Below are 14,900 nucleotides of genomic sequence, written 5' to 3'. Positions count from 1 at the left end.
TCTCTTTCTCTTCCTCTCTTTCTCCCCCCTATACCCACCTTCCCCTCTTTCTCTCCCCCCATACCCACCTTCCCCCTCTCTTAATCCACCTTCCCTCTCTTATACCCACCCTCTCTCCTCTCTTCCTCTCCCCTCCCATACCCATCTTCCCCCTCTCTTACATCCACCTTCCCCTTCTCCCTCCTCATCAACACCCTCTCATAAGCTCATCCCACCACACCCCAACACACTCCTACTCTACCTTCCCACTCCACCCCATCCAATTCCTTACACCCACCACCCACCCTACCCACAGACCCCTACCTCTACCACACACTAAGCCTAACCCACACTCCACCCATGCCTTCCCCACCTCCCAACACCCTCACATCACACCACACCAATACCCTCGCATCACACCACGCACACCACACCAATACCCTCGCATCACACCACGCACACCACACCAATACCCTCGCATCACACCACGCACACCACACCAATACCCTCGCATCACACCACGCACACACTACAACTGACCAACTACTAACTCCCTTTCTCCCTTTCTCCCTTCCCCATTTTCACACTACATACGTCAAGATCACCAGCATTCTACCTCCCACACACAGCCCCTCGTTCCCGATCACCTGAAATAAGAATTTCTAACTTCCGGTCAGTCATTGTTATGATCGGCCATTATTATGATTGACCGTTGACTGAACACTATTCAATTTTTTTTCTCCGTGTTTTTCTCCTTGTCTCCGTATTCTTTCTGTTGAAGAGCGTAGCTCGAAACGTCAGACTTTCCGTATTCCCGAGCGTCATACTAATATATACTTTTGTTATTTACACCACCTGTCCTCGTCTGTTGTTATTATTTGTATATTCTCCCATATATATATATATATATATATATATATATATATATATATATATATATAAACACACACACATATATGTCTATATATATATCAAAATAAGCAACAAGGATATCCAAAGTTAATGCAGTATGATCGTTTCATGCGACTCCATTTATTTAAGCAATGTGAACATTACATCAAATGTAAAATGCAGAGCAATCCTCAGCTGCACGAAGATATAGAAATTTACTGAAATTTCATTTCAACAGGACATATTTTTGTAACTACATTTAAACTCTCCAAGTAGAAAGGAAGAATACAAAAAACCATTTTGACTTAGCCAGACTATACAGGCTAGTAATAAGCAACTAGTTATGTCCTTCTGTTGAAATGAAATTTCAGTAAATTTCTATATCTTTGTGCAGCTGAGGATTGCTCGGCATTTTACATTTGATGTAATGTTCACATTGCTTAAATAAATGGAGTCGCATGAAACGATCGTACTGCATTAACTTTGGATATCCTTGTTGCTTATTTTGATTTTAATCACTTATTTTGAAATTAGATGGATAATACCATACTTAATTCTGGTGCCAAAACTTCACCTTGAATCTAAATTTTATATATATACATATATATATATATATACACAACAGTTGTCATCATCATCATCGTTAAGGTTCATTTTCCATGCTGGCATGAATTGGACAGTTTGACTGGGGACTGGCAAGCCAGGAGGCCGCAGCGGGCTCCAATCTGACCAGGCAATGTTTCTACAGCTGGATGCCCTTCCAAACGCCAACCACTCCGAGAGTATAGTGGGTGCTTTTTACATGCCACCAGCACGGGAGCCAGTCAGGTGGTACCGGCATCGGCCACATTCAAATGATGCTTTTTGCGTACTACCTGCACAGGAACCAGTCGGGACGGGGGGGAGGGGGCTGGCATCAACTTCATTCGGATGATGTTTTTTTACATCACTGGCTCGGGGAGCTAGTCAGGCAGCAATATATATATATATATATATATATATATTATATACACTTACAGAAATACATACATATATATATGTGTGTATATATATACACTTACAGAGATATATACATACATACATGTACATACAGAGATATATATACATAAGGCTTAATTTGCCCCAATTCAAGCCAATCCCGCTGGGACCATGAGAAAAGAGAACCCTCACACCTGGGTTGTCCGAGCGCTTGCCAGTGTACCCAGCTGGAAACGGGTACTTAATCCTTCTCAGGGCCACAGCACAAGTTACAGGAGTGCTTGAAACTAGAGAAACCAATCCCACCAAAGGCATATTAAAATGGACAACAGGTGGACATCTGGGAGTCATGACTCGGATGTGGCCCAACCCCACTAGAGTATCAAGAGTTAAGGGCCAAAACACTTGCCTAAAGGGGGTTTCACTTCTGAGGACCACCTGCTGTTACGCTCTCCATGAGTTTCTTTCCACGTATACACACACACACACACACACATATATATATATTTATATATATATAATATAAATAATATACAAATATATATACATATGTATATATGCATATATTTGTATATTATTTATATTATTATATGATCAAACGCCACGCATCCTTTTCCAAGTAAGTTTTATATATATATATATATATATATATATATATATATATATATATATATATATATATATATGTATATATACACATACACATACAGATATATATATATACAGGGATTGGACAAAATAATGGAAACACCTTAAAATTTCAGACAAATTTATTTTAATATGGGGTAAGACCACTTTTGACAGTAATTTCAGTTTGAATTCTCTGAGGTATGGACTCATACAAAGTTTGAATTGTTTCCAAAGAAATTTTTGTCGATTTTTCAGCTGAAACAGTCTCTAGTTCTTGTAGTGATGATGGTGGAGGATATTGACTCCTTACTTGTTTTTCTAAAATGCACCATAAATGTTCAATAATATTGAGATCTGGGGACTGTGGTAGCCAGATAAGACGTTCAACTTCACTAGAATGTTTCTTGTGCCATTCAGTAACAACTTTAGCTGTGTGGTGAATTGGTGCTTTATCATCCTGAAAGATTGCATTTCCCTCCGGAAACAGTTCCACAAACATAGGATGAATTTGATCAGATAAAATGCTTAAATAGTCTTGACCATTAATTCTGCTATGAAAGGAAACCATTGGGCTAGTGGATTTCCAGTATATAGACACCCAGATCATCACTGATCATCCTCCATGTTTAACAGTCGGAAGAAGATAGTCTCGGTCAAATACTTGTTTTGGCTGTCTTCACACGTATACTTGGCCGGTGGTCAGAAATAAGGTAAAGGATGACTCGTCTGTGAAAATAACATTCTTCCACTGCTCTAGGGACCAATTCTGTAGGTTTTTACTCCACTTTAAATGCTTTGCAATGTTTGTTTTTGAAAGTAGTGGTTTTCCGATTGCAGCCCTCCCATGAAGTCCGGCTTTGTGCAGCTCCTGGCAAACAATTTTTGTGGAAATTGGTTCTTGAGATGGTCATTAAACTCTGCAGTAATTTTGGGAGCTGTACTTTTGTGATCCTTTCTAACAATTTGCATAAGAGTCCAATGGTCCCTATCTGAAAATTTTGGTTTTCTTCTGAAGTTTTGTTTTGACGAGGTTTTTCTTTCTTTCTCTAAGGCTGTCATTACTTTTAAGACAGTACTTCTTGATACACCAAACATTTCAGCTGTTTACCATTTGCTAGTGCTGCCATACGAGCACCAACAATTTGACCTCTTTGAAAATCCGATAGATGTATCATTTTAATGAATTTTAATTATCTTTTTCTGATGATGTCTGAAAAGAAACAGCAACTTTAGCAAAACATATTAAGCAACACTAATAATAAATCAAAAAACATAAAATAAACAAGCTTTTGATGGTGTTACAGATATTTCAAAATTATGATGCTATGATGCTAGGTGTTTCCATTATTTTGTCCAACCCCTGTATATATATATACATACACAAACAGATATATATATATATATATAGGGAGAATTCACAAAAAAACAACAGACAAAGACAGGTGGTGTAGAAAACAAATAGATGTATTAGTATAACACTCGGGAGTTGGAAAAGTCTTTAATGTTTTGAGTCTGTGCTCTTCCACAGAAAGGAACAAGGAGAGAAAAAATATGTGTAGTGGTTCACATACACAAACAGATATATATATATATATATATATATATATATATATATATATATATATATATATATATATACGCAAACACATACAGATATATATATATATATATATATATATATATATATATATATATATATATATATACATACACATACAGATATCAAAATAAGCAAAAAAGACATCCAGAGGTAATGCAGTACGATTATTTCAAGCAACTCCCTTTAATTGAACAATGCAATCATTACATCAATTTAATCCTCAGCTGCATAAAAACTCCTATAAATTCATACTTAGCTTATATAAAACAATCCCGTATCTCAACAACTTAAAATAACTTTAATTAAATTAGTATATAGTTAACATGTTCTTTAACCTCAGTACTCCTTTATTAAATATCAGTAAAATCCAATTGATCAATCTCCATAGATACCATCTAATAAGTTAATATTTAGATAAATATTTTGTATAAATATTAAGCTATTTCTATGTACTTTCTTTTCCTCCCTCTATTGTAAAATTTGGTATATACTCAAAAGTATTTGAAGAAATTTTATCCTTTTGTTATAATATCATTCTTGATAATCTTCTTGACAATCCTAAATTTTAACTTTATACAATATGGCAATATTGTTTGAAATGGTCTTTAGAAATTACTTGATTTATCCCTTTCTTAAAGTGCTCTACCCTCCTTATCTTAGTATTTATAAGGGCCTTTATATAAGTAGCCCTTCTAATTAAGTACCCCTAAGAAACTAAATATCATGTATGGAGTAACTATAATATACTTCTTAGTTTTAAAATTAGAATGTCCTATAACATCAATATTCCTTTAGCTGAAACCAGGTATCAGTCTTTATTGATACTAGCTAAATAAGTAAAGATATAATTTTTAGTTTAGTGTACTTAAATTATTATACATTTTCTATAAATCTTCTCTATTGATGTTTATAAGGTATATATACTTTATCATGTTTTTAGTGATTAAGCTATTTTATTCCTTTTCTATGGTGTTCTGCCCTACCTCATTATTTTATTATTTATTATTTTATAATAGTCTTTATTTATTAATAAAATCAATCTAATTTTGTACCTCTATAAATTCATATATAAAACAATACTGGTATATTCACTACTTAAAATAAACTGCTTAGATTATAATTTAATTAATATACAGTTAGCATGTTCTTTTACCTTAGTACACCTTTATCAAATACCAGTATACACCAATTGATCAATCTTCATAGATACCATCTGATAAGTTAGTATTTAAGTATATGATATGTATAAATATTAAACTGTTTCTAGATAATTTCTTGTCCTCCTTGTGGTAAAAGTTTGGTATATGCTCAAAAGTATTCAAAAAACTTTTTATCCTTTTGTTATAATATTCTTCTTAATAATCTTCTGAATAATCCTAAATTTTAACTTTATACACTATAGCAGTATTGCTTTAAATATTTAACTATAGTACTACATGATAAGATTTCCCCTGTTTCATTATCAGTGGTCTACTAGTGGCCTGCCCCTTTAATTGTCAGCTAACATCTTGATTTAAGATTTCCTTTACCAAATCTCATGATATTGCTTCAAATAAATCTTGATAGCTTTTATGACTATACTCACTATGATTTCTGTCAACTTCCTCAGCCCACTTCTTAACAGGTATTGCTCCTTGCTCTTTTGGCGTTAGATATACAAAGATTTGTTAAACTAGTCTATAAATTAAAACTAACTCCATAAAACAGTGACAAGCAAAATCTGTAACAAGTCTTTCTTCCTGATACCTTAGTAGCTTCTAAGCTGAAGTGAAGACAGCATGTTCTCTATTTCCTTACCCTCTTGGAGATTTTAGGTAAAATTATACTAATGTGTCCATCTGTTTTAATTTAATTAAATTCTATGTCTGTCTGCAGCTGAGGATTGCTCTGCATTTAAATTGATGTAATGATTGCATTGTTCAATTAAATGGAGTTGCTTGAAACGATTGTACTGCATTACCTCTACATATCCTCGTTGCTTATTTTGATTTTAATCACCTTATTTTGAAATAGTATGGATAATACCGTACTAAATTCTGGTGCCACAACTTAAGTACCATATTCATTTGAATCTGAATTTTTACACATACAGATATATATATATATGTACATACACATACAGTTATATATACATACAGATGCTTGTCGTAATTTGAATTTCACACACACACACACACACGCACGCACGCACGCACACACACACACACACACACACACACACACACACACACACACAGTACTCAAATAGCCAGTGATGTGTGGAACGACCATCATGGTTTCCTGTTCCTTGTTCTGAAAGTTCTAAGTATCCATCTGGCCAGTCATCTGCATTGTATTGCCAATGTAGTAATATGCATCTGGAAAGATACGTCATTACTCAAGTCAGTGCCCAGGTCGTGCACTGATTTTGATTCATGAATTGCAGTCCCATCACACTGCATGTTATCCTTAGCTCACCTGTCTATTGCGTGCAACTTCTGTTGCAGGTGCACAACATCTCTTGGGTTCTGTATCATCTGAGAGACTTTTGTATCATTTGCATAGCTAACAAAGGTGGTTATCTGAGCAACTGAGGGTATTTCTGAGAGGGCCAAGACAGTGGGACACAACTCATTATTTGTGTTTTCTTGGCAGCAGGTACCTGATATCTGTCTTTTAGAAAGTCATGTAACCACTCTCCAAGTTTTCTAGCTCTGCCAAGATTATACAGCTTGTGATATTTCATACCATGGTTGACTTGATCAAAGGCTTTTACAAAGTTCAAATATATTACATCTACATTTGAGTTGTTGAGCAGCTGCTGTAACACCCAACTATATTGCTGCAAGAGCTGTGTCAGTCAGCAAGTTATTGCCTTCAAGGAATGCAGTTAGCTTCCTTTGGACTGTCCATTCCATGACTTTGCTGACATGTGAGGTCAGATAGATAGGTCTATAATTTTTAACATCTCTGCTTCCTTTATGAATAGGGCATATTATTCCCTCCTTCAATTTGCTTGGGAGCTTACCACTTGCAAAGAAGCACTGAAAAAGAAGCTGCAGTGGTTTTGCAAGGGCTCACTTACATGATTTGAAAAAGATTGCTGGGAATCCATCAGGACCAGCAGCTGAATGTGCTAGTATTACATCATCTGTAGCTAATATTACATCTTTTATTTATGTTGATGTAATAAATTGTTTCTGCCTCTCTTTTTACATCTGTAGTGATGGTTTCTGCCTCCCTCTTTGCATCTGTAGTAATAAAGGAATTCTTCAGGTTTGTTGACTTGGGTAGGGTAGGGTGAAAAGACTTTCGATTTGTTCATTCAGTGTTTTACTTATCCTTATTGGGTTTTCTGAGAAGGAACCACCTTTTTGGAAGAGTGACACTACCACACACACGCACGCACACGCGCGCACACACACACACACACTGTAGAACAAGTAGAAAGATATATTTCTTCAACACTTAAATACTGAACAGTATATATAAAGGATAAAATCCTTTTAAAAGCAGAAAAATTTGCTGGCAACCAGCCATGATGTAATATATATATATGTATGTATGTGTAAGTATGTATATGTGTGTGTCACCCACGCTAGCATGGAAGACGGATGCTAAACAATGAAGATAATGTATATACATACTCGTGTGTACCAGGTCATGAAAGTTACTGAGAGATCAGAATAGAATTAAACTGGATGTGATGCAATTTGGTTTTGTACCTGAGAAGCATACTACAGATGACCTCATCCTAATGAGACAGCTGCAGGAAAAGTATTTGACCAAAAGCAAGCCATTGTATTTGGTTTTTGTCAACCTGGAGAAATATTTTTGACTGAGTCCCTCACTTTGTTATCTGGTGGTCTCTAAGGAAGTTAGGAGTAGGTGAGTGGCTTGTTAGAGTGGTACATGCTGTCAGTAGGGTGAGAGCCATGAATACAGTGATGAATTTAATGTACAAGTAGGGTTCCACCAGGGCTCAGTTCTCAGTCCACTATTATTTATCATAGTCCCCCAGCCCATGACAGGAATTCAAAATAAGATACCCATGAAACTACCATATGCTGATGACCTTGCTCTCATTGCAGAATTGGAGAAGAAATTCCAGGTATGGAAGCAAAACCTGGAATCAAAGGGCCTTTCAGTTAACCTAGCAAAAACAAAAGTTGTTCTTAGCAAGAAAGCAGATAATACTCTCTTGCCATTAGGGAAATGGCTCTGCTCAGTATGTAGAAAAGGAGTTGGAATTAATTCCATTCGCTGCACCCAGTGTAAGCTATGGACACATAAGAGGTGTGGTGGAATCACAGGTAGATTAACATATGTGGAAGATGTACAGGAACAATATGCACTAAGGACACATGGAAATCAGACTCTCTCAAATGCCCAGGAGACTTTCTTGAGATTGTGGATAGTTGTTGTTACCTAGGTGACCAAATTAGCACTGGTGGAGTATGTTCTGAAAGTATAGTTTCTAGAATAAGAATAGGATGGAAAAGTTCAGAGAACTTTTACCTCTTTTGACAACAAAAGGATTCTTTATCTCTCAGAGTGAAAGGTATTGAGACCTGGCCTCTGAATGCAGAAGACAGGCATAGACTAGTGAAGAATGAAGGTAATATGGTCTGTTAGATGTGCCACATCAGTGTGCATGTACAACAGAGTGCAAATGTGTTGAGAGAAAAGTTGGGCATAAGAGCAATCAGATGCCGCATGTAAGAAAGAAGACTACATTGGTTTAGACATTTGATGTGTATGAATGGAAACAGTTGTGTAAAGAAGTGCTGATCACTGAGAGTGGGTAGCACCTATGGAAGAGGGAGACCCAGGAAGACATGGAATAAAGTGATGAGAACCAATTTCAGGATGTTGGGCCTCACAGAGATGACAATAGACCAAGATGTCTGGCGATATGATGTTCTTGAGCAGACCTGCCCACTTCACCGAAACTGAGTTCTAGAACCACTGTGGGTTCCATCCCCATGTAACAACAATCAAACTTTTTCCACACTCTACCCCTACAAACCAAACTACATCTTTCCTCTTTCTCATTTTCCCTCTTTTCATGCACTATGCATGTGCTTATCTCTTGCTTCCCAATCCTGCCCTCACTGTCCTGTTCACTGTATCATTGCTAACTTGTTGTCCCCCACCCCCTCTGTTTACCCAGGTTTTACCAGTCACTGCTACCTCCCCCCTCCCTCCTTGCATTCATGTGAAGTCTCTATTCCCTACTCATGCACCTTTGCAATACCCTACCATTTATATTCTGACCCCATATCTTGAGGGCACCAGTCACAGTTAGTGACAACTGAATTTTTCTTTTTTGGTTTTATATTGCATGTAACTACCTTCATTATTTCATAATTTTCACATTACCATTGATTCATATGGTAAATACTATATACTGACAGTCAGGATTTAGCCAAACCATCCAGCAATGTAATAGTCACCATTGATAAGCTTTAATTTTAAGCAAAGCTAGACTAGTATGGTGATCTCACAGTAGGGCTTCTTTGCTGTTCTAAGGGTTTTTAACTCTTATTTCTTGCAATGTAGGTGCTACCCTGCACTGTCAGTCACAGTTAGTGACAATTGAATCTGTTTTCCCTATTTCTATTTGAATACAGCATTGTGAATTTGAGTAAACTTAAAGATACTAACAAAGTGTTGAGAGATCCATAATGTGAAGAATTCCACACAAAGACTCTGTGGACACTATCAAATGTATTTTTAAGGTCAATAAAATTTAGTAGTTTTTGATGTTCAATACACTGTTCAATAATATTTCTGAATATAAAGATTTACTCAGTGCAAGATCGGTTGTTATACAATACATTTTGCTCCTCTCAGAGTACAGCACATTTTCAGCCTGTTTAGAAACACTTTGCAGAAAACTTTACAAGACACTGACTGCAGTGTGATGCCCTGCCAGATATTTCAGTTGGATAGGCCTCCCTTCTTAGGCAGTTTCACAATGATTACAACAAAGCATGAGCATAAATGATGGTAACAAAGTTTATATCAGTGTAAATTGAGAATGGAAATAGTTAGTGATATTAATGCCTGATGAAATTATCTCCTATTCAGGTATTTGTACGTGTATGAGCATTGATGTGTAAGCATATTTTTTTTATCACTTAGGAAGGGAATGGGTGTACCCATGACCCATTATTTTTTTCAGAGCCTTCCAGATTTGTGGGAGGAAGTTATCTCCTGAATGCTTGCACTCAAGGTGTCAGGGACTAGTGTTAAATTGGATAACAGGTTAAATCTAGCTTTTAAATAGGCCATGGTAGGATTTGAACTCATAACACCATGAACCAGAACAAATATCACAAGGGATCCACTCCAATGCTCTAAAATTTCTGCCAAGTGACTGCTCTGGACTTCTTATTTTATTGATCCCATAAGAGAATGAAAAGCAAAGCTGACCTTAGTGAAATTTGAACTCAAAGCACAAAGAGCTGGAACAAATACCATATGCTATTTTGACCTATGCTGTAATATCTCTGTCAGTGGTTATGTTCTGTTTTCACTAAAATGCTTGAAATTTTGAAGCTAGTTCAATATTTGTAGACATATACTAGTAGACATCGTCTACTAGTATTCATCTACCAGTTGATTGAGGCATTGATCCTCAAAATGGCAAACTGCTAAAAAGTTTATCTTATAATTTATCTTTGAGCTATTGTAATGTTGAAGGGCATTGAATGCATATTGATTACTTATCTTTCAGATTTGAATCTACTGAGTGTATTATTTGAAATTTGGAGATGGAACCTGTCACAGTACTTATTGTAATACAAAAGCACTTAAATTACTGACTGCTGTATAGTTTGCTAATTTTCAGAGAAATTTATGTATTAATGTAGTCACACCACTTTTTTAGTGGTGATTATTTATTTCTTCTCAAATTTAGTTTGACTTCCTAACAAATAATTATTTTCAACAAATAGTTACCTTTGCTAATATTTCATATTAATTTTTTTAGTTTTCATTAATTTGAAATCCCATCTTATTCATAATGTATTTTTAAAGAAGAAAAGCTAATTATTGTTTCTGTACTTGTCCAGTTTGTGAATGTGATATCTCGAGTGGAAAGTTTCTGCACACATAAAGAACTTTTTGATATTTTTAATGATCAAGGAGTGTCCGACTACCTTGTTGTATATTGGAGGTAAATGATTACTTATTTTCCTTTAATGCGTTTTTTTTTTTTGCTTCTTTAATTATTGGTTCTTCACTCATTAACCATTTTGTATAATATTTTTGTCACAACATGTGTTTGTCTGTTATACTAAAAGAGAATAACTCCATTTAAACTAAAAAAAAATTATTATTTGCACTGTGTACAGTGAGATTTGAAATGATTTGCATATTTATTCTTAATGTGTTCTGGCAGATTCAAACACAAATATGCTAATTGCTGTTGTGTGTACGTCACAAGAGAATGACTTCTCTCTTTTTATGATAGCACGGCTCATTGATGCACAGGATTCTGGAACGCTGACATTTTGACATGTTGTGTCCCATCAACTAGAAGTACCAGACCTTTGAGCCTGAACAAGTCACTAGCTTTGTTTATAATTTCAGAAAAGAAACTGTTTGCTGATGCTGGTATCTGCCAACTGTTAAAAAATCATTATATGCAGTTTGTACAGTGAGAATTGATGTGGTGGTTTGCATATTTTGTTCTTAATACATTCCATCAGATTTGAACTTGAATATCCAGTTGATGTTGGGTATATCACAGGAAAAAAATCCTCTCTTTTACAATGACAATTTTTTTTTATTAGCCGGCAGATATCAGCTAACAAGACACAATATGTCAAAACACTGGTGTCTCAGAATCCTTTGCATTAATGAGTTGGATGTGTCATGCACATGTTGTCATAAAAGGAGTTGTTATGATGTACACAACATCGACTAGCATATTTATGATTGAATCTGCTGGAATGTATTAAGAATAACTATGCAAATACTTGTTTCATTCAAACTATTATCTTTTAGTTCTTATCTGTTGTAATCAGATAGCAATGGTGGTGTAAGAGCTAACAAATGTTACTGTGAGGCGAAAATATAATGATGAGTATATTTATGATATTGGTAGGCAATGGATTGACAGAATTATTAATACGTTAGACAAAATGCCTTGCAATATTTGTTTCAACTCTGAATTCAAATCTTGCTGAAGTTAATTTTGCTTTTCAGCTTTCCAGTTCTAGGGTCAATATAATCAACTGTTCCCTTTCCTGAAATTTGGGACTTTGCATCTATGTATTTACTAACACTATAAGTTATCTAAATCCTAATATTTCAATGATAAACCTCTTGTCCATTATTGTTATGAAAATCTTTAATATAATGAAACCTCATTAGCAAAATATATAGATTTATATATTGACTGTAAAAATGGAAATTTCCATGAGTCTAGCTAGTAATAATAATAAAAAGATATACTTAAAAAGATGAACTGAAGAAAATAAACCAAAGTAAGACAATGGCATTAATTTAAGTGCTGATATACTGAGAGACTTATGCAAAAAAATTCTTAATGAATTGAAATTTACCTTTTAGTTTTGAAAAAGAAACTAAAACCTAGGGGTAAAAATCTTTGTTAGTTGGCAAGGTAATATGTTTTAGTCTTATTAGCTCTCATCAATATAGCATGTTCGTCTGAAGTCAAGGTTAGATACTCATGTTTAGATAATATTGCTTCAAACATCACACACTACAGCCCCCATCCCACATCCCTTCCTGTAACTTTTGAAATCCTACCAACTGTCCACTGGAAGATTCCTGTTTCTTGAAGGTTGTAGTTTATAGAGCCACCCTTAAACCATCTGATGGCTTTACAAGACACTATTTCCAGTTTACTACCAAGGTGATACTAGCATCCTGCCAACATTTTAGGTCCATGCAACACATGGACCTAAAAGTAAAGAAAATAATTGATGGCATTACAATCATGTGACTGCAGCTAACCAATAGAGGCTTAAACACCTAGAGGCTGTTTTGAATGTCTTTCAAAATCTCCATTCTCTTTAAATATCTGATGAGATTGATATGTCCTATGCACCCATGAATTAAAACAGTTATATTATATTATATTTTAGTGTGTGTGTGTGTGTGTGTGTGTGTGTGTGTGTGCGTGCGTGTGTAAAAATATAAAAATGATGATGATGTTTGCTTTTATGTTAAGTTAGATGAAAAAACAATTTATCATTAAACTGAAGGATTACTCAATACTCTCTAATGAGTACATATTAACTTTCGCACTGAAAAGGTTGACAGTGACTTTGAAGTTTTGAAAGCAACTAAGCTAAAATTTAAGTCACTATCAACCTTTTCCTTGTAAAAGTTAATATGTACTCTACTAAAATGTGTTGTGCATATCTATACACACACAGATGCATGCAGCTGTTTCAATTTACTATCGTTGTTTAATTTTCTCTATTTCTCTGTAGGTTGTTAGCATCTGGTTACTTACAGAGACATGAAGATTTTTTTAGTAATTTTGTTGAAGGTCACAGAACAGTAAAAGAATTTTGTGGACAGGTTTGTTTTTTTTCTTTTATTATGTACTTTATATGAATGAAGTCTATTACCTTAGCATATCAAATCCTGAGTACAGAATATGGGCTTACAGCTATATAAACTACAGTATGAAATTGACTAATTTTGTGAATCTAGCTGAAAAAATAATTTGTTCATAATTTACAAAAATGTTAGAATCTCTGGGACAAATTTCAAAATTGGAATTGGTAAGTCATAAGGTTATTCAATATTTAATTAACTCTAATTATGTTTTTTATCTTTGGCACACAGAAAGGGGAAAAAGAAACCAAGAATTATTAATAAGCTTTTATTTATTCTTTAACTTCACAAAAAAATAATTAGTAAAATTAACTATGCACGAAAAAAAAAAAAAATCAGAATACTTCATTTGTTTTAAAGTATTCAAAAATGTATTTTTGGAAATGCTTTTGCATTTCAACCTTATTAAAAAGTGTTATTCTACAATTATTTTCCTTGTGCACTTTCTGAAATCCTACATTCAAAACTCAATATAATATTTTGTTTTGGGATTTGGTTTGCAAGATTTTTTTATGTGAGTTCGTATGTTGAAGCATATTTTGTTGTGTCTAGGGAAAGTCATTCTCTTTTATGCCTTATTATTTAAAACACTCACTAGCTATTGAAAAGGTTGCAAGACTCAACAAAAATTTTAGGAAAAATAAATAAATGAGTGGAAAACTTTACCGGTGAGTGTTAAATAATAAGGCACTAAAAGAGAAGGTTGTTATGTAGACGTGTGTGTGTGTATGTATACGCACATGTATGTAGGCAAATGGATCTGAATGTAAACAGATAGACATACAGACACAGTACATACTCACAAAACCCATACACACACAGACACACTCAGGCATGCACACACAAGGAGACAGAGGTACACACACACACACATGCAAACATACATACAAATGTAGACACATACATACATACATACATACGCACACACACATGCATACACACACTTGCATGCATACATATATGTGTATGCACACACACACACACACACATGCGCACAAACAAACAAAAAGAACTCAGCTCGGATAATGGACCGTGTCAACAACTATTGAAAAGGTTGCAAGACGCAACATAAATTTTAGGAAAAATAAATAAGTAAATGAATGGAAACTTTACTGGTGAGTGTGTTAAATAATAAGGCACTAAAAGAGAATGACTGTCCCCAGACACAACTCAATATTATATCTTACAAATAAAAAATGCAGTGTGTATCTTGTCTGTCACACTTGCAGGAAAGGAAGAG

At 34.8% G+C, this 14,900-nt stretch overlaps 1 protein-coding gene across 2 annotated transcripts in view; it reads left to right on the top strand.

The window, feature by feature from the left end:
• The window catches only part of LOC106881010 (ubiquitin thioesterase OTUB1), a 97,803-nt gene that overhangs the window by 63,307 nt on the left and 19,596 nt on the right, over positions 1-14,900 (top strand). For both annotated transcript variants that reach the window (XR_016243638.1, XM_089359814.1), the window contains exons 4-5: positions 11,137-11,240; positions 13,531-13,621. Coding sequence is in view for 1 of the 2 variants with exons in the window: in XM_089359814.1 (XP_089215940.1) it covers positions 11,137-11,240; positions 13,531-13,621 (195 nt within the window). In the remaining variant the exon portion in view is untranslated. The remainder of the gene's footprint in view (positions 1-11,136; positions 11,241-13,530; positions 13,622-14,900) is intronic.

This window comes from Octopus bimaculoides, chromosome 11 (genome assembly GCF_046866305.1).
Source record: "Octopus bimaculoides isolate indiv1 chromosome 11, ASM4686630v1, whole genome shotgun sequence".
Classification (NCBI taxonomy): domain Eukaryota; kingdom Metazoa; phylum Mollusca; class Cephalopoda; order Octopoda; family Octopodidae; genus Octopus; species Octopus bimaculoides.
Note: the sequence above shows the minus strand (reverse complement) of the source record. Positions and strands in the feature narration are given on the sequence as shown.